Source organism: Asterias amurensis, chromosome 10, assembly GCF_032118995.1.
Source record: "Asterias amurensis chromosome 10, ASM3211899v1".
NCBI classification, from domain to species: Eukaryota; Metazoa; Echinodermata; class Asteroidea; order Forcipulatida; family Asteriidae; genus Asterias; species Asterias amurensis.
In genome coordinates, this window is record NC_092657.1 from 14,098,529 (window position 1) to 14,126,061 (window position 27,533).

Consider the following 27,533-nt stretch of genomic DNA (forward strand, 5'->3'; position numbering starts at 1 on the left):
GTGGTGAACAGATCCATGAAATTGGGCACAGGTCATTCTTTCTTCAAACAAAGTTGATTCTACTACCATGGACCCCCCCCCCCCCTCTACCAACAAAAAGCACCAACAAATCAATGTGTACAGGCTAGCTAGGGCCCAGTTTCATAAATATGCATACTGTAAACAAAGAATCGGCACTTGCGAAAGCAGGGAATTCTGTGCTTACATCAAGCGCGTTTCACAGGTTACCAGCGAATTTTGGCTTTTGCCGGTCATGGGTGCATAGTTGGTTTATACCAGGCATTCTACGCTTACAGAGTAAGCTCAGAAATTTAGCGTTTGGAGGTAAGCAGAGAACGGTGATCAGCGCAGAATTTGGTGATGAACAGTTCCATGAAACTGGACACAGGTCATTCTTTCTTCAAACAAAGTTGAACCCAGTACCTTTGAACCCCCCCCCCCCCCCCATAAAGAAAAAAGCTGTTGCATCCTTTTCCGGCTGGTGAAGGTTGATGTCAATGACACGGGGGTTACACGGGGGATGGAGTTGTTTTCATATCTTGTCACCCTGCTGACAATGAACAAGTGCATTGTGCATGCATTCTGTGCGTATCTGTTTAATGAAAAATAAAAAACAAAACCAAATAATCGTTTCGTGGGATTTCTTGAAAATTTACAAGGCAGAAATACAATCTCGGAAGGTTTGACGTAACACCATGTACTGACAATCTCTAGTTGAACACAACATAAACAAGTTCTGATAGTGATTTTAATGTAGGAGTACCGTTATAGTCCATCTTTAAAATTATCCCGAGGTCGAATACTAATAAAATGTTTTATAAAATGTCTGATTTCGATTGACTGGAAAGTTTGTGGCTCAAGTCTAAATCCCGGACGATGTTGTGTAAGGATCTTTCCAGTACGTAATTGGTCAGTTTGAAACTGTAGGTTAGTATATTAGTGGGACAATATATTTATATGTTACCTATGTAATTGGTTTTCCTATATGATCTATGTGCATAATAAGGGAATTTCTGGACAATTGGTGGTTTCAGACTTACCAGGTTAATGAACGTGAATGTCAGAAAATTGTGTTGTAAAAAGGGCGTCGAATTGATAAAACCCAGTCTGTAATTGTTTATTAGAATTGATATAGATTGTTATTCATTCATACTATTGTGTAGTTATCGTGTTTTTTTTCCAGCCAAAACCAGTCCCGAGTTTATAGTTGTCGGAAATATACTTCATTTTCATACGTGAATCAAATATGGGAATAATTTATTGTCGCCCTTTCCAATTATCTGCCAATCGGTCTTATTAGCAGTTATTTTGCATTATTAATTTCCTAATCCCTATATTTTCTTAATAAATGAATGAATCTTACGACATCCACCTACTGAACTACATGTAATTGCCCAGCATTCATACCAAGTGATCAAATTAGCCTGAATTCTACCAATCAACCGTTCCTGATTTACCTTCCTGATTATACTGATCTGATTAAACTCTGATTAAAGAACAATCATCAAATAAGACAGAAAGTTGACTCCGTTTGTTATTTTTTTTGTTTTACCATGAACTACAAACACGGCAGGACTGTGCTTATATTATCGCCAGTCAAGTGTAAACAGTTTTTGCATAACAACAATGCTGTATACGAACACCCAGTCTTTTGTCCATTTCAGGGAATTTCATGGTCTTGCAAACAGTTCATGACGTTGTGATGTGTGACGTATTCTGTTTTGTTGTTAGTCTTTCCAATGATGCAGGCCTTATTTGCCTCTCCATTCTCTAATTTCTGATTTCTGATTCTGAATTTTATTGAGGGCAATTTTAAATTTACTGTAAAGCACCTGGTTGTTAAAAGACGCGACAACATGACAATAAACAATCATCAACTGAGAATTTACCATTTGAACGCTACAGATATTAGTGTGTTTTTCCAGTTGCGCATGAGTGTTTATCCAAACATGTAAGCCTACGCACTGTACTTTCATATGCAAATAGGGTTTGCATTTGGGTTTTTTCCAGCGGTGTGCAACTACCATTGTGCAAGGGCGTATACCCGATACATGCACTGTATATGTAAAAGTGGGGTTTGCTAAAGATAGGAATTGTTGTTGTGCCATTCCAATGTAATTTTGTCTTTTGTTTGCCGGCTATCAGTGAGTTTAGCAAAGAAGATCAACTGTACGAAGTGTGTTAATTAAAGTAACATCTACAGCTACAGGTAAGACTGTGTTTCACTAGGGTATTTGCTCACCTAAATGACAGCTCGGACATTGTGAACTATGTGATCATGATTCAGTGCATAAGAACCAGTATTTAATATTGATGTTTTTTATTTGTTTATTTATTTATTTATTTATTTTTTTTTTTTTTTTTGGGGGGCGGGCTGATTATCCTTACTCGCAGCTTAGAGCTGAATTGCGAAGGACGCGGCTATAACGTGTTCTAGAAGCAGGCATGCAACAGCGCATCTGGCTGCCAGCCACATCAACTCGTTATGGCCACGGAGCACAGCCAATATCGATTGTCTTTTTCCCTAGCCGAATCGAACCCGGGGGTCACCTTGGTGAGAGGCGAGCGCTTTACGCACAAGCCAACTATGTCACCCATGTGCATACATACTGCACACTACCCTTAATGTGGTTTTGGTCCTCCTTGGTCACAACCTACATAGTCGGTGAGACGAATGATTGAGGCAACATTTCCAAAACCAAACTTATATAAATGCTGACCAGATTGACCCTAAAAAACAAACAACGCTGTTTCACGTATGTGTAAATAATGGATGCAATTTTACTGTGGAAAAAATAAAAGTTTAATACTGGGTTGCTGTAAAAGTCAAAGAAGAGGTGGCAGACTTTTAAAAATGGATTTCGTTTATACTTTGCACAAGTGAAGGCCATCAACCAAAGTGTAAACAAGCATACTTTTTTCATTTACACCTTCGTTGCCATGGCAGCGGTCAAAAGAAGAAAATTACCATATTTCGCCAAATTTAGCACTTTTCATGTGTAAAAATTACCGAAAGTTGAGGGCGTCACTGTGTGAAAACCAAATAGTGGACCTACCTCTCAGCTGGATATGGTAAATATAGATCCTAAGTCTTTCCAAAAATGCGTTTGACAAAAGTACAATTAATTGTGAATGGAAGATTCCATTATTTCAAAAATTGGTGTTTTGAGGAAAAGTCAACTTTGGAAATACAGGGGGTTGCTAAAGTTGTCAGAAATCCCAAAGTACCATACTTAGGAAAGTTTTGCCTCTAGGCGTGAAAGATAAGATACTGGTCTGTAAGACTTTCCAAGTTTGTTGGGGGTATTTGCTGTACTGGGGAGCAGTGCTGCCACAAACTTCGTGCTTTTTGGGGAAAAACGAGCCTTGCTCAAGGCAGTCAAATTATTTACTCCGAAAACAGACCGCCGCTGTATAAAAACCCATCCGTATTCACTGTGCGTAGCATCGCACGACACGATGCCCCCGTACACTATCCGCATGCGGAGCTCCGCATGCGGTTAGTGGTACGAGTGCGGATGGCTTGTGTGCACAGTAGTCGTACGATGTGACAGTGTGTACACGGGTGAGTCATGCGGTGTGATCATACGGACCACGCACAGGGCATACGGGTGGGTTTACAGCGGCGTTTTTTCGGAGCGAATAATGCGACTGCCTTGAGGAAGGCTGGGAAAAACCGGTGTTTATTTTCAAATTGTGTAAAACAAAGTATATGATTTTGTTTTAAAGGATCTTGTTTACTCTTTGCACATGTTAATTATTTCAACCAAACTTTGGTTGCCATGACAACGGTTATGAATCAGAAAATTTCCATGTTTGACCTTATTTAGCTATTTTCGTAAACAACTACCCAAAATTGAGAGCTTTACTGTGTAAAGACTAAATTATATGATCTGCCTCTCAGCTGAATATGGTAAATATACACCCTTGGTCTTTCACAAAATGCACCTGACACAGGTGACAGTTAATTGTGAACGAAACAATCCATTATTTCAAAACGGGGTGTTTTGAACAAAGGTCAATTTGGGAAATAGAGGGGGTTGCTAAGTTTGTCAGAAGTGCGAAAGTAGCATATTCAGGAAAGTTTTGCTACCTGGCTTGAAAGATAAGATACTGGTCTGTAGGAATTTCGAAAACATGTTTTGGTATTTGTTGAACTGGGGAGCAGTGGTGCCAGAAACTTCATGCTTAAAAAAAAAAATGTATTTTGCAAATTGCATAATCATATGATAAAAAACAAATTGCTCTTTAAGTACTTTTTACAAGCTGAAAAATAATTTTAATTGAAAAAACAGGCACACGATATAGCAAAGCAACTTTAAACTGTTTATAAATATAACTTCCAACTGTATAAACCTGCATCACAAAGACATTCTGTTGTACATGTTTGTGGTCATTTACGTTTGGCTATAGCAGCTACAATTAACAACAACATTTTCCATTTTCTTGACAAATGGACGTTTACAGGTCTTCATTTGAACGTCAAACATTTCTAACACGTCCTTAACGCAGCGCACAGGCATCACATAATCAGTGACTGTACAATTAATGGTTACGAAAATCAATTAGTTCCCAAGTTCCTTAAAGACACTAGACACTGTTGGTAACTGTCAAAGACAAGTCTTCTCACTTGGTGTATCTCAACATATGCATAATATCAAACTCGTGGAAACCTACTTCTTTCTCGAAAACAATGAGGGAGCCATTTCTCACACTGTTTTATACCATCAACCTCTCCCCATTAATCGTTACCAAGTAAGGTTTTGTGCAATAATTATTTTGAGTAATTACCAATAGTGTCCACTACCTTTAATGGAACATAGCCGGATAACACTATACCAGCCGAATTAGCTTGGGGTTAGTCTTCGAACTATACACTGTATACCATTGAGAGTTATACTTTTATTTTAAGTTGCTTTGCTTTATTGTATCCTTTTTTTTTTTTTTTTTTTTCAATCAAATTCATTGTTCAGCATGTAAGAAATGCCATTTTAGAGAAATATTTTGTTCTTGTTTTTGCAAATATTACCATGTTTGAGACAGTGTCACTACATGACACAGTTGCCCATTAATCTGTGGTCCCCAGACATGAAACACAAATAGTCGCCCAATCACAACCGAAAGGGAAATATTCTCTGTAGGAAACTGAAGACACTACGAACTGTCCTACTATTTATAATGTGCAATGGGAGTTTCCAAAAGGGAATTTCAACAAAGGAGACGCTGTTCACGGCGCTTAGTAATGCATTGTCAACACAATTTGATAAGCTTGGGGGCTGGGCAGGGGATGGGGGTATAAAAAACAAAACTTAGGTCATTCAAAATATTCTTGGTCAATGTTGGGTACTCCACGAGGCTACTTTTTCTCAAAAGTATTCTATCAAATCGGAAGAACCAATGTTGGCCCAAAATACAACCGAAAGGACAACATTTTGAGACCCCTGGGAAACTGTCATTTTGACGGCCAAAAACAGTGTAAAAATGCTGATTTTGCAATTTTTTTTAAAAGACATGCGCTTATGCTGCTCTAAAAATAGCATAAGGGTAAAATGTAAAGCAATAATTGTTTGTCTCAAGGACGACTCGTTGTATTGTTGTGAAAGGTTAAAAACAAAAAATGCGCATTGGCTGGGTGGAGTTGCAATATGCTAAAATACATTTTTTTTTTCAGACCCAAAATTGTCCAAAAATTTCCAAAACACAAAATGAGCTGTTACCATGACAACGGGCTATGTGGTGATTTCAAAAATGTATTTGTTTTAAAGGCATTGTACACAATTTGAGCTCAGTCGGTCATCGAATTTGCGAGATAATAATGAAAGAAAAACACCCTTGTCACACGAAGTTGTGTGCGTTTAGATGGTTGATGTTGAGACTTAAAGATCTAAACTTGATGTCTTAAAATTCGTGGACAATTACTCCTGTCTCGAAAACTGTGGCACTTCAGAGGGAGCCGTTTCTCACAATGTTTTATACCATCAACCTCTCCCCATTACTCGTCACCAAGAAAGGTTTTATGCTAATAATTATTTTGAGTAATTACCAATAGTGTCCACTGCCTTTAATGCACCTCAAAGCCCTCCCATAAGGTTAAAAAAAATAATAATAGTAATAATAATAATAATAATAATAATAATAATAATAATAATAATAATAATAATAATAATAATAATAATAATAATAATAATAATAATAATAATAATAATAATAATAATAATAATAATAATAATAATAATAATAATAATAATAATAATAATAATAATAATAATAATAATAATAATAATAATAATAATAATAATAATAATAATAATAATAATAATAATAATAATAATAATAATAATAATAATAATAATAATAATAATAATAATAATAATAATAATAATAATAATAATAATAATAATAATAATAATAATAATAATAATAATAATAATAATAATAATAATAATAATAATAATAATAATAATAATAATAATAATAATAATAATAATAATAATAATAATAATAATAATAATAATAATAATAATAATAATAATAATAATAATAATAATAATAATAATAATAATAATAATAATAATAATAATAATAATAATAATAATAATAATAATAATAATAATAATGTAAATTGTTTTGTCATTTATTGCGTTGTTCCCCTGCCAAAGTGCTAACTTTCCTGCAAAACTGTGTTCACGCACTTAAAATACCAAAATAAACTGCGCCAATAAAGTATCTAAACACTTACAAATAGTCAGATTTATCGGAACCTGAATTAGTATGCCAAAGAATAATTATTCATTTCTATTCACCGTTAATTTCTGCACATTTTGACACATCTTGTGTTGCGCTATGATGTTGTTTGGTGGATTTATGGGCACTTGAGTGGCTTAAGGTCGAATTTCAAAAGTTGCAAAAGCCCCTATTCACCCCAATTCGATCCAGAAGGGAACTCACACAAGCCTCACACACAGACAAAATCAAGACAAAAGACACAAACTCGTTTCGTTTACTTGACCATGAAATTTATGGCCGTATCTTTAACTCTAAAACTGCTGATATCCTGCCTCAATACTTGGTGTGTCCTCCATCACTGTTAACGGCAATGAGTCGTCTTCTCATACTCCAAACGAGACATCTGATCTGTCCCTGGTCAATCCCCTGCCATTTCCTGATCAGGATGCGTCGCAATCCCTCGAGAGTGGTGTCAGGCTTGATAGACTTGTTCACTTTCTTCTGCTGCAGAAGTCACACTCGGGCGGCCACTCCTTGGCAGGTTGTCCACATTTCCCTGAGCTTGGTAGCCATTCCACCATTTTACTGACCGTCGCTGGTGACGTTCCAACTTGATGAGCTGCAGCTCGAATCGACATACCGGCTTCTATCAAACCAACGATCCGTCCTCTTTCCTGTTTGGTCAGTTGAGCCATCTTTCCTGTTATCTTGAAACACCTTTCCCTGTCTTACCATAATCAGGGATTCTGGCTCTTAACCCATTTTGTTGTATGCCTCCCATCTTTGACCCCTTTGCTTGGTTACTGACAATTATTGCTGATGTTCATCGCAACCGATTTATCCAAAACGCGACAAACAAATCATGTATAAAGGGCGGGCAAAAGAAACGCTGATCTTACTCGTCACAATACAACGATTTAGCTTGAATAGGGGCTTTTGCAACTTTTGAAATTCGACCTTAAGCCACTCAAGTGCCCATAAATCCACCAAACAACATCGTAGCGCAACATAAGATGTGTCAAAATGTGCAGAAATTAACGGTGAATAGAAATGAATAATTATTTTTTGGCATACTATTTCAGGTTCCGATATATCTGACCATTTGTAAGTGTTTAGATACTTTATTGGCGCAGTTTATTTTATTGCATGTGTATGTAGGTCGGTACCTTATCTTCCAACGATAAAAGTGTCATAATCCACAAAGTGCCACTTTCGGACTTATGGCCCAATTCAATACCCCTATTTTTCGATATTTGAAATAGCTACATATCTTAGGCAATAATCAGAAACAATACCATATTTTTAAATGAAATGTGTACATGTAGTTTAATAGAGTTATCCAAACTAGGAGTAAAAAAAAATTAAAAAAAATGACCTGCCTTTTCCAAACGTATACAATCCATTCAAAGAGGCAAACAATATTTTTAGCAACTATTTGGACGACAAAATTACCGATCCATTGTACTGAAAATGGTATGTTTATATATTTTTGAGAGCAGCGTCGGCGGAACGCTTCGAAGAGTGTGGACAATTGTTTTCTCCCATTTGCAAAGCATATATTTATATATAGGTAGACATGCTATGTTTGGTTCGCAAAGAAGATCAAGAACTAATGGTAACAACATCGAATTAATTATACATATCAAACTTACATAATAAAATAAGATAGTTTGTTAATTTTTGGGGGTTTGATGATGGAATTTAATTCAAAGATTTATTGTATCATATAATGACAGTTTGTTTTTGTTTTATTTCACCGGTGTTTTTTTTTTTTTTTTTTTTTTTTCACCCGCTGTAGCTATATTAAAAACAAAAAGTTTTCAGCCTGAAAATCCCATAAAACAAACAATCGCGAATAATAGATGGAATTTCTTTCCTCAAGCATGTTGGTATCTGTTATTACGTTTTATTGCCGCACAGGCAGGCATTTTGCTAAATAGTGTCGGCTAAAAAAACACAAACAGGATTGTATGGTGTTTCCAAATGGCGTCCGTGGTGACTTCAATTAACGCACCAAACCCGCTCTCCAGGTAGTATAACATATATCAATGCTCTGCACCTAGTAAGTCTGCTGCCACCAAGTGTCCAAAAGTCATTGACTGGATGATTTAATGAAAATGAAACATTTGTTTGTATTCATATAACAGGACAGCCCAGTCTCACCAAGATGGCCGAAGCTGCACTTCACACTGAGACCACTTGGAAGATTAGACATGTACACATCGAATGCCCAATCTGCTCGGCTCGGTTCATCGATCCGAAAATTCTGGACTGCCAGCACAGCTTCTGCCTAAAATGTCTTCAGGAACTTGTAGACAAACAGGATTCAAAGACAGATTTCATCACTTGCCCAGTGTGTAGAGAGAAAACTTCAATCCCAGATAAGGGACCATCGGCTCTTCTCAACTGCTTTCTCTTGAGCTCGCTTATTGATGACGTCATCAATCCGAATAGTCCCGAGGTGGACATTAACCCTCTTGTCTCGATTTGCGAAGGATGCGACGAAGGTCTTGATGCCGTCTCACGGTGTGTTGACTGTGATGCGAATTTTTGCAAGATTTGTTTGGAATACCACGCCAAAATAAAATTGAACAGGCATCATCGAGTCGTGAATGCAGCCGGGTCTTCAAATGAGGGATCCAGAGACCAGAAAAAAACTTGCTCTCCAAAATGCCGGAAACACACTGACCAGGAACTGTGTTTTTACTGTGCAACGTGTGATTTACCCGCGTGTCCTAAATGTGCGGTGCTCGATCACCGATCGTCAGACCACAACCTTTCTGAAATCAATGATTCCATTCGATCGTATCGTCTAGCTGTTGAAGAGGCTTTGATGAAGTTTGATGAATGTCGCAAGCAATTTCAAAAAGTGGATAACTCTATCAAACACTCACAACATAGATTACAGCTCATGGTCGACCGGGCTCTTCGAGATATTGTGGCCAAGGAGAAAGAGGAAGTTGCAAAAATCAGGAAAGCATCTCGCCTCTTTCAAGACAGAATAACTCAAATCGGTCAAGAAAGAGGTGAGGAGTTTGGCAGCATACAGATCAGCAATAGCGATAAGATGAGCCGTGCAGAGCAGATCGTAGCTTCAGTCAACGACTTGATGCAACATGCGGATGACTTTGAGCTGATGGACCTCAAGCCAAAGGTTATGCACAACTTGACATTCCACAATGAGCTCAAGTTTCAAACAGTGCAGCATAGCAAGTCATTCATCGGGTTCAAAGGTCATGATGTCGTCACTGATGCGGATATCGGTGAAATACTAGAGGAAGAGAAGTGGGAGGTGAAGACAGAGTTTCGTGAATACGGGCAAGGTGAGGGGGAAATCATAGATGCATGGGACGTTGCTTGTTTAAGCAACGATGACATCGTCGTTACTGATTCGGAACGGCGGATATTATCAAAATTTACATCGAGTGGTAGTTACAAATCTCAAGGTGTGCAAAGTACGACAGAAGATGGACAACTAGAAGACCCTATCGGTGTTGCGGTGACCTCTGATGACCTGCTTCTGGTTACATACGGAGAGGATGTAAAGGTTTATGATAGAGAACTACGATACATTCGCAAGTTCAGACCCTCACAGAATCAAGTCGAGGGGCAGTCAGAGAGTATACTCGCTGGTATTGCTGTTGACAAGAAAGATCGTATTGCAGTGTATGACTGTGGGAGAAAGGTAATATCTCTTCATAACAAGGATGGATCCACCATTTCCACAATACATCATGATGATATTGGCGATACCGACAATCCAAGCTTTATATCTGTTAACAGCAAGGAGCAACTGATCTTTACAAACATCCTCGAGTCGAAACTAGTTTGTGTGGATTTCTTGGGAAACGAGGTGTTTAATATAAGCACCTCCCTTGACGGCAAACCTGTATTTTCTACTGGTGTGTGTTGTGATGATGCTGGGGATATATATGCGTGTATCGTACGCAAAAATGGTGATGGTGATGTTGATGTTGATGGTGATGGTGGTGGTGATGGTGATGGTGATGGTGGTGGTGATGGTGATGGTGATGGTGATGGTGATGGTGATGGTGATGGTGATGGTGATGGTGATGGTGATGGTGATGGTGGTGGTGATGGTGATGGTGATGGTGATGGTGATGGTGATGGTGATGGTGATGGTGATGATGATGGTGATGGCTTTTTTGAGATACATCATTACGATGCATCAGGTGAGCACATCGGCTGTGTAGCTCGTGGCTTGCACGGTCCTCTAGGCATGACGTTTACTCCGACCGGTGACCTCATCGTGTCTGATATGAACTCGATTAAGATCTTGCATCGCGTGTGAGTGTCGATGACGTCATGGTCGTAAAATGTACAATAATATTGATGACAATGTAAATTTGCAACTTTTAAAGTTGAAAGACACCGGACACTATTATTTGACGTATCTCAACATTATGCATAACATAACAAACCTGTAAAAAATGAGCTCAATTGGTTGTTGAAGTTGCAATATAACTATGAAAGAAAGAAAACCACCTTGTCACGCGAAGTTGTGTGCTTTTAGATGCTTGATTTCGAGACCTTTAAACTCTAAATCTGAGGTCTCGAAATTCGAGGAAATTTACTTCTTTCTCGAAAAGTACTCCACTTCAGAGGGAGCCGTTTCTCACAATGTTTTATACTACCAACCTCTCCCCATTACTCGGTACCAAGTAAGATTTTATGCAAATAATTTGTTTGAGTAATTAAAAAAAAAATAGTGTCCACTGCCTTTAAATGAAGTTTGGAGCTGTACTATTACGGATATATTTTTGATTGTCGATTAATGTAAATGAAGCTATCCTTTTTTGTTTACCCTCAACCGAATGTATACCATCATTGTGTTGTTAGCAGATAAGTTGTTGTTTTAATCCTCTATACAATTATTAAACTTTAATTAACTTGTGTCATTTAAAGCTTTTGTAAAGAAGAGTTAAGGATGCGGCTCACGAACAAGTTACCAGGAAACAAGTCTTAAAATATGCATGTTACATCGTTATTTGGCTTGGCGCGGTATAGTCTGGTATGGTAATTTTTTTTGCTACTTTAAATGGTTAATAATAACCTTGAAAAATTACCTTGCTTTATGAGTTACTGCTTTTCAACTCACCATTACCCTTTTAGTATTTTAAGGCTGAACATTAAGGTAACCTTTTTATCTGATCATTATTCAGATAAGAACGGCTGATGTCGTTCTATAAAAGATTAATACGAGTTTGCGTACAGTTTTAATTTCAGAGGTGCCAACTAAACCATCGAGAGCTCTCGGGTGCCACCGTGAGACCTAATTAAAATACTTAACCGACACATGTTTAGCTTCAATTTGTAATACACGTTGACAATATCAAACACTTGTAAACTGCATTTCCAATGTACTAATTTGAGTAATTTGAGAGGTGTTGATTCTAACATTGTTTAATCAGATAGTTCAAGTTACTGTTCATGGTTAAGTGCTGTTGGCCGAATGTGGTATTTGTCTTGTTTCCGCCGTCAAATTTGTATTATTCTGTATGTAAAAGAAAATTTACATAATTCAAAAGCTTCTGTATTTATTCGCTAAAGTTCTGTTTACCCTTAATAAATACAAATGCATTAATACAAGTTATTTTAACTAAAAATATAAACTCTAACCCAGAGGGTGGGTGGGTCTAGGCGCTGCCGAAGCTTAAAACGTCGAAATATTTTGAATGTTCTTGTGCTCAGCTAAGACATTCCAAAAGCAGCTTTATGCAATTTAGTCCAGATCAACAGAGGGCGCTCGCTTTTGCAGTAGCTGGGTTAGAGTCCGTAATTGCATGCACAGCCAGATATGCCTACCAGTTTGGATCATTGTGATAAAGAAAACCTGTGGTATTTGAAACCGTTGGATTGAATTTAATTGTGTATAAATGAAAATGTATACAATAACACTAACCTGTTGAAAATTTCATGGCAAAAGATGATTGCGGTTTTGAGTCATCGCCGATAATCCGGCCCATTGCCACAAGAAAATGTGGCTAACAAATACACAAGATCTGAGTTAAACTTCAAAAAATCGAGATTCGGGCCATAAATCTTATCAGTTAGTACGTACCAAGAATACTTCGAATTTAAATGTCTCTCAAATGTGTTGAACACTATGAAAGCTACTGTAATCTTCTAAATCATTTTTTTTTTTTTAAATTGATTGTCAGAAATATTAGCAAAGTAAGTGTTCCCTTGGAGTTTTGTTTTATAAAATAAACGTCAACGTAAAACACTATTTTATTCACCAACAAGTGACCGGTTATAACGGGTTATTGTTTTTAAAGGCAACTTTTTGTAAAGAACAACAATAAATTGATGGGATATTATTGAGAGTATAGCGTTACAAATAGTTAAGAGTTTAAATTAGCCCGATGTCGAATACTATCGTATGTATATTTATAAAATGTCCCGACAACGAAAATGTTTGATTTCGACTGGCTGGAAGTTATTGGCCCTTTTCCAAATAAGGATCGTTTTAGTTCGTGACATTTGTCAGTTTTAAACGGTACGTTACTCAATGGAACAAGCGAGCTTTAACTGCGCGTTTTGCGAGCAAACACGTGAACGTAAACGTCAACAAACTTGTGTTGTTTCTAGGTGACGTCATGACGTCACCACTTAGGACTTATATAGTTGTGAGTCATATTGACTTGCAGTTAATTTACTCGCATACTTTCTTTATTGGGTCAGATTATCACTAGAAATTCAATTTTCCACTGTTAATGATAACATAACAAAATTGTTGGCACAAACTGTTTTTGTTATCAAGTTTATATTATAAGCAGAATTTCAATTTAGCTTTTAGATTTGGTGTACGATTTGGTTTGGTATCGCTCTTTAGAAATCGGCAACACCTTGTAAATAAATTAGTATATTGTGCTATGTAAAATGAGTCGGTTCATAACTACATAAATTGACGGGAAAACAAAAATATCGAGGCGCCTTGAGCGTCAATGAGTGGCGGACACAAGCCCGCCCCCCCCCCAAAAAAAAAAAAAAAATAAATAAATAAAAAAAATACAAAGGAAATTATACCAAAAAGAAAAAAAATAATAATATTATTAATAAACACGCAACTAACAAGTATATATATAAAAAAAAAGCCAAATTGACGGTCAAAGATTGTGTTCACCCTAAAGCTCAAGCAAGACAAGAGGGTTTCGGTTTTTAGGTCGCACCGATAGTTACGATTGGGCCGCTATTTGGACCAAACTAAACATGAACAATATTATGGACGCCAAATAAGACATTCTTTTCAGACTTTATCACATGATTTTTGCAACCCGAGATAAACTTAATCGAATGAAAATCACAGCTAAAGTAGAATGTTAATTCTGTAAGTCCGACACCAAAATGGTCGAACATTTGTTTTTAAACTGTAACAAGATGGTTTAACCCTGGTTGTACATATAATCTTTATTTAGAAAACAAACTGGCTGCTGTTTATTTTGTCTAAGCGATTGTACTAGATTTGTTTGTATGAATTTGTCATTTGTATCTAAGATAATTGTCAGCATAATGAACAATGTTATTAATTGGAGAACCCGGTGCAATCTAGTCTTCAATGAGGACGAAGTTTTCACGAATAATATTATCAAGATCGACAAAGAAGCCCTCAGATCATGTTTACTAAGGGAGACAAATTCCTGTGTGTCCTCAATGAAGACGAGACTCCAAAATTGACGTTTTGATATAAATCGAAATTGTTCATCTTTTCAGTTACTCTCCTTTACGTTCGTTTTAAGTTTAACGTTTCCTTGCATAAATTTGCTTTTTATCATATTTTGTTGTCTTGTTGTTTGATATCTAATATCACTTTTGTTCATTGTCTTTTAATTACCCTATTGTATCATCAATGTACTTAATGTATTGATCTAACAGTAAATGTATTAATGTTCCATTGAAGATGTTTTCATTTTGTTTACACTGGTGATGAATAAACGGAGTCTTAGAGCTTTATTCAAAAGAAGAAAACAGAAGAAAATAAAATAATAATAACGCTAACTGCTGTAATAGGGCGACATCATCAAACATGCTCTAATAGGGCGATAGTTGTGTATATGAAAACAACAAAATGCTTTATAGACATGTTTTTATGAAATTAATGATTTAATAAATCATTGATTTAGGAAACAACTTTTTGGAGGTCTCCCAATTATTTGTTATACAACTTTTGCTGCAATTTGGCGACACTAACATGTGCTGCCCTGTTATATGGCGTACGTGAATATTCAAGAACAATTCGTCACTGGAGGCTGATGTGGGGTTTCATTTACGTAGAAGAGAAGGGGGTCAAACACCGCTATATCATTATGTTCTTACCTAATAAACATGTAGGTGATTGTTATTAGTTGCTTTGTAAAACGCCACAATAAGGCGACAGTTATTATTTGTCATGTAAAACACCACAATAGGGCGACAGTAATTCTTTGTCATGTAAATCACATAAGGCATATAGTACTTTTGTTTCAAAAGGTTTACATTTCTTCAAACAAAAGAGATCTTGAAATGATAATTCCTTTCTTCTGAGTTATCCCATAAAACATGGTGTCGCCTTATTGCAGCATTTTTGTATCACATGAATTAATAACTGCGCGGAATTTGCATTCCCACCGCCGTCTATCTAACTCATGAAAATCCCAAAATGTGTTTTATTTCCACTTAGAAAAATGAGCTATCTAGCCCTATGTAGGTGGTCTCCCAATTTTGTCAATATCTTTGTTCGGGGGGGGGGGGGTGCCTGTCAGAAGCCATTCAACCGCAAACTGCCGTGTAGCCAGGGATCACACCCGGGTAACGATACAACCTGGGAAGCGGCAGACAGGGGATCACCTTAAGGGGAAGCGACTGGATATGATATATAAAACAAAAAAAATGAAAAATACAATAATTAGTTAGAAAATTAAAGCCATTGTTGAATCTGATATATTTCCAGTCGAAGCCAGTGTTCTAGGAAATCTTGTTATGTAGATTTTGTTCCACATAATTATGAGGATTTAACACGAGTTTAGGAAATATGAAACAAAAGAGGGCGCAATCAGAAGACGGCTGTTCCAGATCGGGATGGGGGGCATGTCATTTGGACGGAATCTCCTACAACATTGGCATGGCTAAAGTAGTTCACCCAACGTCTATTTCTCCACTTTGTGTAAGTTTACCTCAGTAAATCTAGTCGTCAATAAACCAGTCAATTCGCAAGAAGAATTAAGTAACAACGATTGTTTGCGTGTACGTAACTGTTGTCCGTAAAAGTATCCGCGAACCAAAATGCACAGACGACCTAAATCAGTTATGAGTGGGGTTTGCTCTACGGTATTTCGCAAGCAAAACTGGAAAACATGAATTGTGGCAGTTTATTCAAACTATGTATGCAGTGATTGAAAATGTTTGCTCAAGAAATTCTCGTCGATCTTGTTTTTTTGTTTTGTAGATCAAATAAGTATATAAAGCAGTTGGTACAAAACTTGAGCACAGGAGAGTAAAATACGCTGTAGTGTGGACAAACAAGACCACTCAATCAAGGGACGTCATGGATAGTAAATGAATAATTTCTTAATTATTTGAGCTCGGCCGTTCAATAGCAAGACGACTAGCGCAGGCCTCCAGTCTTACTTTATTATTTATGCCCGAAGAATCGATTGATAATACACTTCACTCCTCAGTAGACTTTATTGATCAACTAAATTTACAATCTCATTAAATTTGCAAAACAAAAAAAAATACCCGGGGATTATTGAGCTAGTTTTAAATTATTACCAATAACACCCGCCCAATTGTTTGCGTATTCATTATAACCAGTGGAATAGTTTGTTTAGCTTTCCATTAGAACGTACAGTGTCCATAACCAACATGAATACAATTTCAAGCGCGCACCCTATGCCTTCAAACTCAGGTGTTTTTGATCGGCAGGGTGTGGGTTCGAGCCCCAGGCGTGACACTTGTGTCCTTCGGATGGGACGTTAAATCGTTGATCCCGTGTGTTGTGTAATGAGCATTAACGATCCCAGTGCAAATATCGAAAATATAAGGATGCCACCCCATGTGTTCCGGGCTGGACTGGCAGCACCCGTGAAATACGGAGTAGCAGCTACTGCTGGCCGAGTTGGAGCAAAGGGGGTGGACCGGACGCTCATTTTCCAAAAACAAAAATGGCGCCTGTGTGCAGTGGATTTGTTCACCGTCATCTGCCGAACTGCAGTTCGTTTAGTACCTGCTACACAATTGAAGGAGAGGTTTGAAAGCCTTGATTTTATAGATCCCATAGGACATTTGATGGTGCATTCTAAGGGATTGTTCAGCTTTAATGGACTGGATTATGGGTACTCTTGCAGTATTTTCAGTGGTCAAGATTTCAACGTATCGGGCAGCCATGTAAACGCCAGTCGTTTGCATGCACAATGTAACAATACATTTCACGCAACCCTGCTATGTGTTCTTTTGACGTGCGGTGATGTGGAACTGAACCCGGGCCCAGTGTATAAGTATCCATGTGGTACATGCGAAAAACCTGTAAAATCGAACCAAATGGGCCTACTGTGTAGCGGTTGTTCTAACTGGTTTCACATAAAATGTCAGGATGTTCTACCAACTGAATATGCTCGCCTGTTTGACTTACCCGACGAACCCTGGATTTGTTTGACATGTGCCTTGCCCCAGTTATCGGACTCATATTTTGACTCCACATTGAGTGATGGTAGTGTCGTCGATCCTGATTCTACTTCGTCGCCATTAAGAGGTATATTTGATAACACTGCAACTAAAGCGATATTCGGTGCCAATATTATAATGCTGGGAGTGTGAAAAATGAAATCCCGTACTTCAAGTGGTTGTGCATTCTATGAACTTGTCACTTGTGGCTATTACTGAAACATGGCTGAATTCATCTATACCAGACTCAATGCTTTTCGACAGCCATATTGTCTTTAGAAAAGACAGAAGTCGGCGTTGTGGAGGTGTTTTGGTCGCTATATCTGACTCTCTAAAACCAACATCTGTTGATGTGAAAGATTTGCCTCCTAACATTGAAATCGTTTTTGCAGAATTCGTCCTTAAAGGAACACGTTGCCTTGGATTGAACGAGTTGGCCTATAAAAAGCGTTTGTAACAGTTTGTTATGAAATGTATATGGTTAGAAAGATGTTTTAAAAGTAGAATATAATGATCCACACAAGTATCACTCAAAATTGCACGGTTTTCTTTTTACTTTATAGCTTATAAATTTTCTACCATTGTTCGCTTTCCTAAAATGTTCTCAGAGCTCACATTGGATACCAGGAATGTTTTTATTTTGGAGGGGTACAAGCCTTTTCGTATGAAGCTGAGGGGGGAATTTTTAGTATGTTAATAGTGCTAGTGGTTTTAATTGTTGTTTTCTTTAATATTTGTCTAAGGGGTCTTTGTGCTTTTTTGGGTGGTATTTGGGGAGGCTTTCTGCTATCATTGTCCTTGGGCCGAGTGGGTTTGGCATGAATCTGTGAGGGTGCACTCTTTTTTTTATATTTTTTTTTTGGGGGGATTTTTAGTCCATTCTATGTTTATTTTTTATTTTTTATTGTTGTTCCTTCCTCTTATCGCTGCGGTATTTTGTTGTGGGTGTAGTTTTTTTTGTTTTCAATAGTCTGGTTTTGCTTGTGTTTTAATGATTTCTTTTGTTTAATTTTAAAATGTTTCAGTGCAATCACCTTTTCATATTGTATAATTATATTTTTATCGTTGGCAGGGGTCTGGTTTTACACATCTTCTGATGACAGAAGATTTTGTTTTAACCTTGACAGCCCCTGTACAACTTGTAACTATTGTGTATGTCTAAAGATTTAAAATAAAATAAAAATAAAAATAAATAATTAGTGTCCACTGCCCTTATTTAACAAACTTTGCGTTTAATTTACAATGTATTAATTCAAGGATCAACTATACAATAAGAGGTTATAAAATATATAAAACGTTATTTTACAGTTTTAAAACTGTACAAATACAACAACTAACACAATGAAAACAACATTATCTGCAGGTCAGTAAAATTATTGGTGATTGATCAGCTCATCAGCTAGGGTGGGGATGCAACTGTTTCTGAAACGGTTTGCCCTATAGTTAAGTAATTAAAGTTTATCCGCATTTCTCAAGTCGTTATTTCTAGGTGGGGCAGCAAATACTTGTATCGTTGAGTGTTGAGGAGTGAACAACCATTGTTAACGAAGAGCTGCTGTATGAAGATTGGACATTAGCTCTCGGTAGGCGTGACGAAATATTAAAATTGGGTTACACTGACCCTGAGTTGAATTTTATTTTCAGGTCAACCGGAAAGGGGACCGTATCTCAAGATCTACACAACCGATTTGCGATTTTATTTTCAGCTGTAGAGTCCTTGGACATTGGAGATTAGCTTTGGGTAGCCGTGACCCAGTAACCCCTTCAAGACCAGCCAGGTAGCCACTTATCATAACATTGTCTGTGTTTTAGCAAGGGAATCACTGTGTGGGGAAGAGGTTTTCAACTAGTGATTTAATTCCAACGAGGCCTGGTACTTGATAATTTTACCGAGAGGACTTCGAGGTAAATTATCAAGACCCAGGGCTCGGCGGGTTTAAACCACTAGTTGAAAACCGATTCAACACACTTTGATTCCCATTCATAAAAGCCTTGTCGGTAAAGAAAACGTCAACACTTTAGGTCAAAAAGTAAATAAATGCAAACATTATAATATTGTTCAATAACTTCTTTCAACACAACACCCCAGCTATGAAATGGTAAGGCCCTCCGCCGCCCTCGGGTAAACAATGCATGTAAAGGGAATGCTGTGCGCGTCGCGTGTATCACGTGATGTGACCAATGTCGCGGCCGTTGCTCTCGATCAAAGGGAATGAAGAAACTGTGTCATAATCACAGTTGCATGCTCGCGTGTCACGCCCATGTTTCAACACTTTTAACTGGTCATAAACAAAGGTTTATACACACCCACGTGACACGCTCTCCACCAATAGAAAAAGCGAAACTGTCTGAGATATTTAAGAGTGAAGCTTTAAACAAGTAAGTTAACACAATGTTTATTTTTTATTTTATCTATCACCGTAAAAACGTTGGTCAAATCATTTGTTGGACAAAGTAATTTCAACAATTATTGGTCAATAACTGCCAAACAAAACCAATAATTGGTGTTGTTGGGCAAACATTTTGTTTGCAAATTGTTTTTGTTTAAAAAGCGGGGAAAAATTGGGCAAGTGTTGGGCAAATAATTTGTAATCTGAATTTATCATAACTGTTGGTTACAATTTTGCTTATTTATTGGGCAACTTGTGGGTAACTTTAATTACACTGTAAACAAAATGGGTAAAAAAATACCCAATTTGTTACCCAATAAAGGGCGAATAGTGAACTTTTGGGCAAAATATTACCCATCAAAGTTGGGCACTCTGATTGCCAAATAATTCGGTAATATTTCCTCATCAAAAGTTAGGTATATTTTGGTAACCAACAGTTGGGTAAATTTTGGTTTGCCCATTTTCTGGGTATTTAATTAATTATCAATTACCCACTTATTGGGCGATGATTTTTATTAATGATTTAACCATTTTTGGTGTTATCCAATAAATGGTGTATTATTTAACCCTTTGATTTACAGTTTGATACGTCATACAACCTGGCATAGATCATCTTTTCCACGATGATAAACGGTGGTGAGCTGTGACCTTCCAAGGCCTTGGCATCTCTCTCGAAATCGTGAGGGTGCTTAATGGTTTGTAGATGCCTTGGAAAGTTAGTTTTTAACTAAATAAAGTGTGTTTGCTGTTCAGTTGTTGTACACAGTTGTGACAGTTGCAGCGCAAGCAATGCAGTGATAGTTCCATGCATGTATTGCCATACATACACAAAGCAACACAACAAACACGCATACATGCCACAACCGGCGTTGCACATAATGGCATGATAAAACTGAAACTGATCCAACAGTAGTGTCGCTGTGTTGTTTGCTCTGCAACTACCACAACTATGTACAACTGAATAGAAAACACAACTTCATAGTTTAGTTAAAAACTAACCTGCAAATTGGATTTATATCTACTGGACCACCCCGCCGTCACAGCCAATACTCCACTCGCCATGTTGGAAAATATCGTGATGTTTTTATATCATGGCCAACTTTTGGGCAACTCTTTGATCGTAGTGCGCATGATCGGACGATTTTGACCAACTAATGTGCATCATTTTAACCAACAATCGAGATTACACGTCACAAAATAAAATAAGTTGTTTTATGCAAAAAGGACGTTAGAGGGACATAAAGGTCGTTACACAGCCAAGGAGTTACTTTATCGACCTATTTGAACACGTTGCCTTGGATCGGTCGAGTTGGTCTTTCAAAAGCGTCCTGTAACCGTTCGTTATAAGATCGATATGGTTAGAAAGATATTGTTCAAGTAGAATACAATGGTCTACACAAATATGCCTCGAAACTGCGTGGTTTTCATTTTACCTCGTCGATAAACACGGTCGGCCATTTTTGGAAGTCAAAACTTTGACTCCCATAAATGGCCGACCGTGTTAGTTCGCGACGTTATGTGAAAACCGTGCAATTTTGAACGATACTTGTGTGGATCATTATATTCTACATTGAAAATATCTTTCTAACCATATGCATTTCATAACAAACGGTTTCAAACGCTTTTCATAGACCAACTCGTCCGATCCAAGGCAACGTGTTCCTTTAAAAAAATATAATATAGACCAACTCAACTCAACCGACCCAATGCAACGTGTCCCTGAAACTTGTTTTGTCGCAGCCAAAGGCAGTTGAATCATACCAAACGCTCCATGAATCTACCCCAAATATTGTAAGATAATTAAAATCGATTAATCGAGTTACAGATCCTCACGAGGATGCCTCAGATGAACTGGGATGGTGTTTCTGCCTCCAGCTCAAACCCAATGCAGCAACAACAGTCAGTGATTGTACACCGGCCATTAGACTGAAAGTCACGGTGTAGTCTCCAGTAAGGTCATACATCAATCCTGGTGGGCACAAACAATCCAAAGTTTTATGATTAAATGAACACGTTGCCTTGGATCGGTGGAGTTGGTCTTTGAAGAGCGTTTGTAGGCGTTTGTTTAGAAATGCATACGATTATAAAGATAATTTAAAAGTAAAATACAATGATTCACACAAGTATCACTCGAAATTGCGTGGTTTTCCTTTTACCTCGTCGACTAACACGGTTGACCATTTATGAGAGTCAACTTTTTGACTCCCATAAATGGCCGACAGTGCAAGTTAGCAAAGTTAAATGAAAACCACGCAATTTCGAGACAAATTTGTGTGGATCAATGTATTCTGTTTTTAAAACATCTTTCTTGCCATATGCATTTTGTAACAAACGGTTACAAACGCTTTTCAAAGACCAACTCGACCGATCCAAGGCAACGTATTCCTTTAACAAACAATACCAAATGTGGGCAGCCTAAACGTGTTTAAAGAAAACAAAAATTTTCATTAACTAATAACACAAAATACATGAGTTTAGGCAGAAACAAAACAGTAAACAAATAACCAAGTGTTAACAAAATAGATTATGTTAATGCAATACGTCAATACGTGTAAACATGTAGGCAACGTACATATATCAACTGAAACAGTACCGTAGCTTAAAAACTAAGGTCACTTTTGAAAATTATAGTTAACATGTTAACTATCAGTGACCCGGTTTTATTAGTTTCGCATCCGCTCATTTGGGGACCATTTTGGTTTTGGACAAGTGATCAACATCAACAATAATTGTTTGCAACAAGATTGTATTGCTCTTCATGGTGTTGGTTTTCAAAAACAGAACGAATGGTTTTCAAAATATAGGTTTTCTCGGTCAAATTCGACAAATGAACAGTCAATTTCATTTTCATGCGTTCGAATTAAAGCTGTTTTGCCTCTCTAGTTGTTACTGCGTTTCAAATTCAGAATTCGGCCATTCAAGTTCGTTTTGAGTCGAGTCAAATTCCTTTAGCACTATGTTCAATTTAGTGTATTGTCATTCTTTTTCGAGACACACGCGCCTCAAGAAGCGACTGTGAATTTGAATGCTGCTTTGATGAATTGTTAAATTGAGGATTATTTTGTTAAATCGAATGACGCAACATTACATTTGACTAATCATCAAAATAAATCGATTGACCCTTTTCAGTTGCATTCGATTTCGGGCGAAATAGAATAGCTTGATGGTTAAATTGGCTGCACTTTTTCCGAAATTGGCCGAGAAGACCTATATTATGTTGACATTCAAAAGATGTGGTTAAAACAATTTGAAAAAAACACAACAAAAACTATGAAAATTAGTTGTTGTTACTGTTCTCTGCAGACGATGAAAAAACAAAACTCACCGGGAAAATACAACAGGAGGAGTTTTGTCGAACCGGACACAAGTCCAAGCCATCCAAATACATGGCCCATTTGCTCCTTACCGAATATCTCTTTCACGACAACATCTATAAGTATTGAAGTCACTGGATAAGATAATCCAAACATGAGTGAATTTGACATAATCGGCCAATAAGACGTCAACCATGGATCGACAGCATAATAAACTCCAGCTAAAAGCAGAGCACCAGCAAGCCATGTGTGTGTGCTGACAGCCTGCACAGATTGAACTAACGGACCAATCAAGAAGCAAGCAAGTGTCCTGCCTACTCCATAAGCGATAATGAATTGCGACGCGTCTTCCAGTGTGAATCCTTTAGAAATAGTAGTGTACTGCACATAGTATATTAACCATGCAGAGTAGAACAATTGCCAAACGGAATAATTAAGTACAACCAGCAAGAACGATATGGATGAGAACAATCCAAGCTGAAATGTATCTCGAGTAAATGAGAAGATTCTGATAAAATAAGAACATCCAAAGCGGTTGTTTGGTGCCAGTTTGTCTTCCCCTGTGTATTGCTCCTCGTCTGTGTGAGCTGACTCGTAACCATCTCGACTCCCACTAGCTGCATGTGGTTTCATCAGAGCTCCAACGACAGCGAGATTTAAGAACCATCCTCCAAGAAGTAGCCATGTTCCCCTCCAGCCGTAGATGTCTAGGAAAAGCTGTATCAAGGGCACAACGAAGAAGGTAAAAGAGCTACCCAGGGTCGACATACCGTAAGCTGTTGTGATAGACTTACTAAAATAGCTTCCAATTAGATGCTTCGTTATCACGTATGATATGCCAAAAGCTGGTCCTGAAAAATTAAAAACAAAACAATTTAACCATCGTTTAGTACGAAAATAACAATAACAGGCATTACAAAACAAATCACCAATCTGAAAAACGAAACAAACAAATAAATTGCAACCTATTGCAATGCCAGTACGCAGTAACTATTATATGTTTTTCTCGGTAAATGTGGGCAAATGAGCTGCCAATTTAATCACATAGATATTCTCTTTCGCGCGAAATAGGATGCTACTGAAAAGGGTAAAACGACTTCGTTTTATAACTAGTTAAATATAATTGTGCGTCATTCAATTTAACAATTCATACAAAGCAGCATTCGAATTCGCAGACGCTCCTTGAGGCGTGTGTGTCACAAAATTACGATACGCTAAATTGAACTGTGTGCTGAAGGAACTTAACTCGACTCAAAACTAAATTGAATGTTCGTATTCTGAATTTGAAACTCACTAACAACTGGAGAGGCAAAACAGCTTGAATGAGAACGCATGATTGAATTGACTGCCCATTCGCCGAATTTGACCGATTAAACCAATATTACTCGGTAAAATGTACACATTCAACATTGGTATACAAATTTGGAGTAAACTTTGTATGTGGTAAGGAATAAACTACACACCGGCTGCGTTGGGCTATTTAGGCTACAAAATACACTAACACATGATTCTAAATGTCTTCCAGGAATGGAGAAGAATATAGTTGCCAAAAAAAAAAAAAAAAAAAAAACATCAAATTTTGCGTTTTAACGCATAAAAAAGAAAGAAGAAAAAAAAAATGTCACGTGGATTATCCATTTTGTTTGGTTCGGTTAACCCACGTGACCTTCAGTTTACTTCCAGCCGTATACTAATAAATTAAAAATAAATTAATAAACCAAATTGTCTATTATTTGGTTACAATTATTCATGAATATTTGACAAAAGAGACAACTTATACAGATTACGGGTAAAAACTGTAAATTATTATATAAAAGACGGGGAAGTAAGATTTTCACTCAAAGGGTTCGTGCAATAACGGAAGCGTGTTTTACAGCGCCTCGGCATGGTAGCAATCGGAACGTAAGCCTTGGGGCATATCACGTACCGCACATACCGTGTCTCGTCGGGGGCTGGAGGTGTAATCCCGGGCGCTATGAACTCCCAGCTTGCGGGTCTCGCCGTGAGCCTGAGGTGGGGGGGGGGGGGGGGGGGCAGACATCAAAGTACATGTTTGTCATCGTGGGTTTGTCAGTCGGTACACCTCGTGTCGATTCCGTTATTTCTTATGATCGCAACGTTCCATTGTAATGCTATGTTGTGCTTTCATGGCTCCTAATTTAATTTTGTTAAGAGTTTTCAGGTAATTAAAAAAAGATTGATGATGTCAAAACGTAGGACTACTGCATTTTGTACATTGACAGTGTTATTGTGTGAGTAGCCTAATGTTTTATGACAGTGTTATTGTGTGAGTAGCTTAATGTTTTATGAAAACAAAAACGGAGCCCCCGATCGTAAAAAGAACAGGTGAATAAGAGTTTTGTATAAAAGGTTGAACACAAAAATAATAATAAAACAACTCCCTCAGTTTTGTCAAAAAATAAAAATCATTGTTTTAATTCTGTGAATGAAGTGTTATGTTTAAGATTGTTGAGGTATTACTTGGTTACGTTCCAAGCTACGCAGCTACCGAGCTACGCTTACTTTCCTTCGAGTTACGCTATAATTTTAACACGCACGTTTTCAACCCCAAGTCAAGCTACACTTACGTTCCATACGAACAGCTACGTTTCCTTTCCAAGATACCAGCTACGTTTAAGCCTCGGTCACAACCCACCGTGCGTTTTTGTTTTTCCGTACGTGTTTTGGGGAGGCCACGGCAGCCACATTTTTGTAAAAACTCGGAGATGGAGTGGCAGGAGCAGGGAGGGAGTACGTCAATTATGCAATCGTGTCCTGACACGTCGATCGCATTCCAAACGCCTCGATCGCATTCCAAACTGCATCATGGCTCTGCGGTAGTAGGCCTAGTTTATTGGGGCCAGGAATGTTTTATTGACTTGTCACTGTCCCATCTTGTTTTGGGTTAACTTCTTTGTGTTATTCGTGACGATCTTTGGATGTACGTCGAAGCACGAAGGTCTACCTCCTTCGTCGAAGGATTTGCCTGTTCCGTATATTTATGCTGTTGGCTTTTAGAACATGGATAGACTGGATCCTTATGCTACGTCAAAGTAAAACGTTGCTATAAAAAAATAACCAGTCTACTTGCAACATTGTGCGACAATGTCACAAATATTTGACAGTTGCAACGGCTGGAAACACGTATACGCTGGCCTTTTACCGCTTGTTTTCATTATTTGCTACACACTTGATAGTTTGATGATATTTTGTGTACAGCAACCATATATAACAACAATATTTATGATTATACACCCCTTAATTGCGTAAACGATGAGCCGGTGTGTCCCTTTAAATGTAAATAATGTACAGGAACTGTGCCTGGGGTAGCCTTGATCAAGGCTGTGTAATAGTTTGCTTACTTTAATAAAGGTAAACATGTACATAACCACAGCCGCACGAATGCGATGGCCGAATCCAATGGAACTCCTGTCCCCGACTGTCTTTAAAGGCAGTGGACACTATTGGTAATTACTCAAAATAATTATAAGCATAAAACCTTTCTTTGTGACAAGTCATTGGGAGAGACTGATGGTATAAAACATTGTAAGAAACAGGTCCCTCTGAAGTGCCATAGTTTTCTAAAAAGAAGGAATTGTCCACGAATTTAATTTCGAGACCTCATCAACTTCGTGTGACAAGGGTGTTTTCTTCTTTCATTATTATCTCGGGACTTTGACGACCGATTGAGCTCAAATTTTACAGGTTAGTTATTGTATGCATATGTTGAGATAAACTGTAAAGGCTAGTCTTTGACATTTACCAATGGTGTACACTGCCTTTAAACAGCACACCACGACCTCACCCAAGGAAGCACACAAACGCACGTTTCCACAGTCCCACACATCGCTATATTCCATACACCGCTGTCTCACCCAATCCTAGACCGTGAGCCGTCGGGTCACGGGTTAGGATTGTGGGCGATAGCGGTGTGTGGAATAGCGGTGTGTAAGTGGGGCTGCGTAGGGTGTACAGGCGCTTTGTTTGTGGGTGAGAATGCAGTGTGCTATTCTTTTTAGAGTCAGTCAGGGGACTGGTTGTGTATCGCATTCGGGCGGCTGAGGTTTATCCTCGCTCAATGGTGCCTAGGGCACCACAGAAAAAAAAATAAAAATAAATAAATTATAGACAAAGTTTGTTTTGCGTCGCGATAATAACAAACAATTATAACTGTTGATCCAACAATAATCTGGTTACTTAATTTGCTGTTTCAGTCAAATGTTTTTAAGTATTTACCATATTTGATAAAGGTTGTTTATGCGTCGCGATATTAAACACACACATTTAATGTTGATCCAACTCCAGTATTGTATTGTTTCAGCACAAAAATTACACATATTTACAATGCTGGATGAATGTTGTCTTGCTGCGTGATATAAACGACGTTGGACACCATTGGTAATTACTCAAAATAAAAAAAAAAAAATAGTATTAGCAAAAA

At 37.7% G+C, this 27,533-nt stretch overlaps 2 protein-coding genes across 2 annotated transcripts; one reads left to right on the forward strand and one right to left on the reverse strand.

Annotated features, from left to right (window-relative positions):
- The first annotated feature begins 8,893 nt into the window (after positions 1–8,893).
- LOC139942951 (uncharacterized) lies at positions 8,894–11,038 on the forward strand. Its single transcript, XM_071939776.1, has 2 exons — positions 8,894–10,693; positions 10,898–11,038. The coding sequence occupies exons 1-2, from the start codon at positions 8,894–8,896 to the stop codon at positions 11,036–11,038; spliced, it is 1,941 nt and encodes a 646-aa protein (XP_071795877.1).
- Positions 11,039–21,444: 10,406 nt separating this feature from the next.
- On the reverse strand, positions 21,445–27,142 carry LOC139942708 (monocarboxylate transporter 12-like). The gene is made up of 3 exons (XM_071939508.1): positions 26,968–27,142; positions 23,104–23,943; positions 21,445–21,747 (listed from the first exon to the last, which is right to left on the reverse strand). The coding sequence occupies exons 1-3, from the start codon at positions 27,140–27,142 to the stop codon at positions 21,608–21,610; spliced, it is 1,155 nt and encodes a 384-aa protein (XP_071795609.1). The 3' UTR covers positions 21,445–21,607.
- Positions 27,143–27,533: the final 391 nt, after the last annotated feature.

Bases quoted from the DNA above. Each gene is read 5' to 3' on its own strand.
- LOC139942951 (XM_071939776.1), top strand. From the start codon at position 8,894: ATGGCCGAAGCTGCACTTCACACTGAGACCACTTGGAAGATTAGACAT. The intron at 10,694-10,897 runs GTTGATGTTGAT...GGCTTTTTTGAG, and splicing joins GCAAAAATGGTGATGGTGAT to ATACATCATTACGATGCATC.
- LOC139942708 (XM_071939508.1), bottom strand. From the start codon at position 27,142: ATGCGATACACAACCAGTCCCCTGACTGACTCTAAAAAGAATAGCACA. The intron at 23,944-26,967 runs GTGAGACAGCGG...TTAATTTTTCAG, and splicing joins GGCTCACGGTCTAGGATTGG to GACCAGCTTTTGGCATATCA. The intron at 21,748-23,103 runs GTGAGTTTTGTT...TGTGCCCACCAG, and splicing joins CCTCCTGTTGTATTTTCCCG to GATTGATGTATGACCTTACT.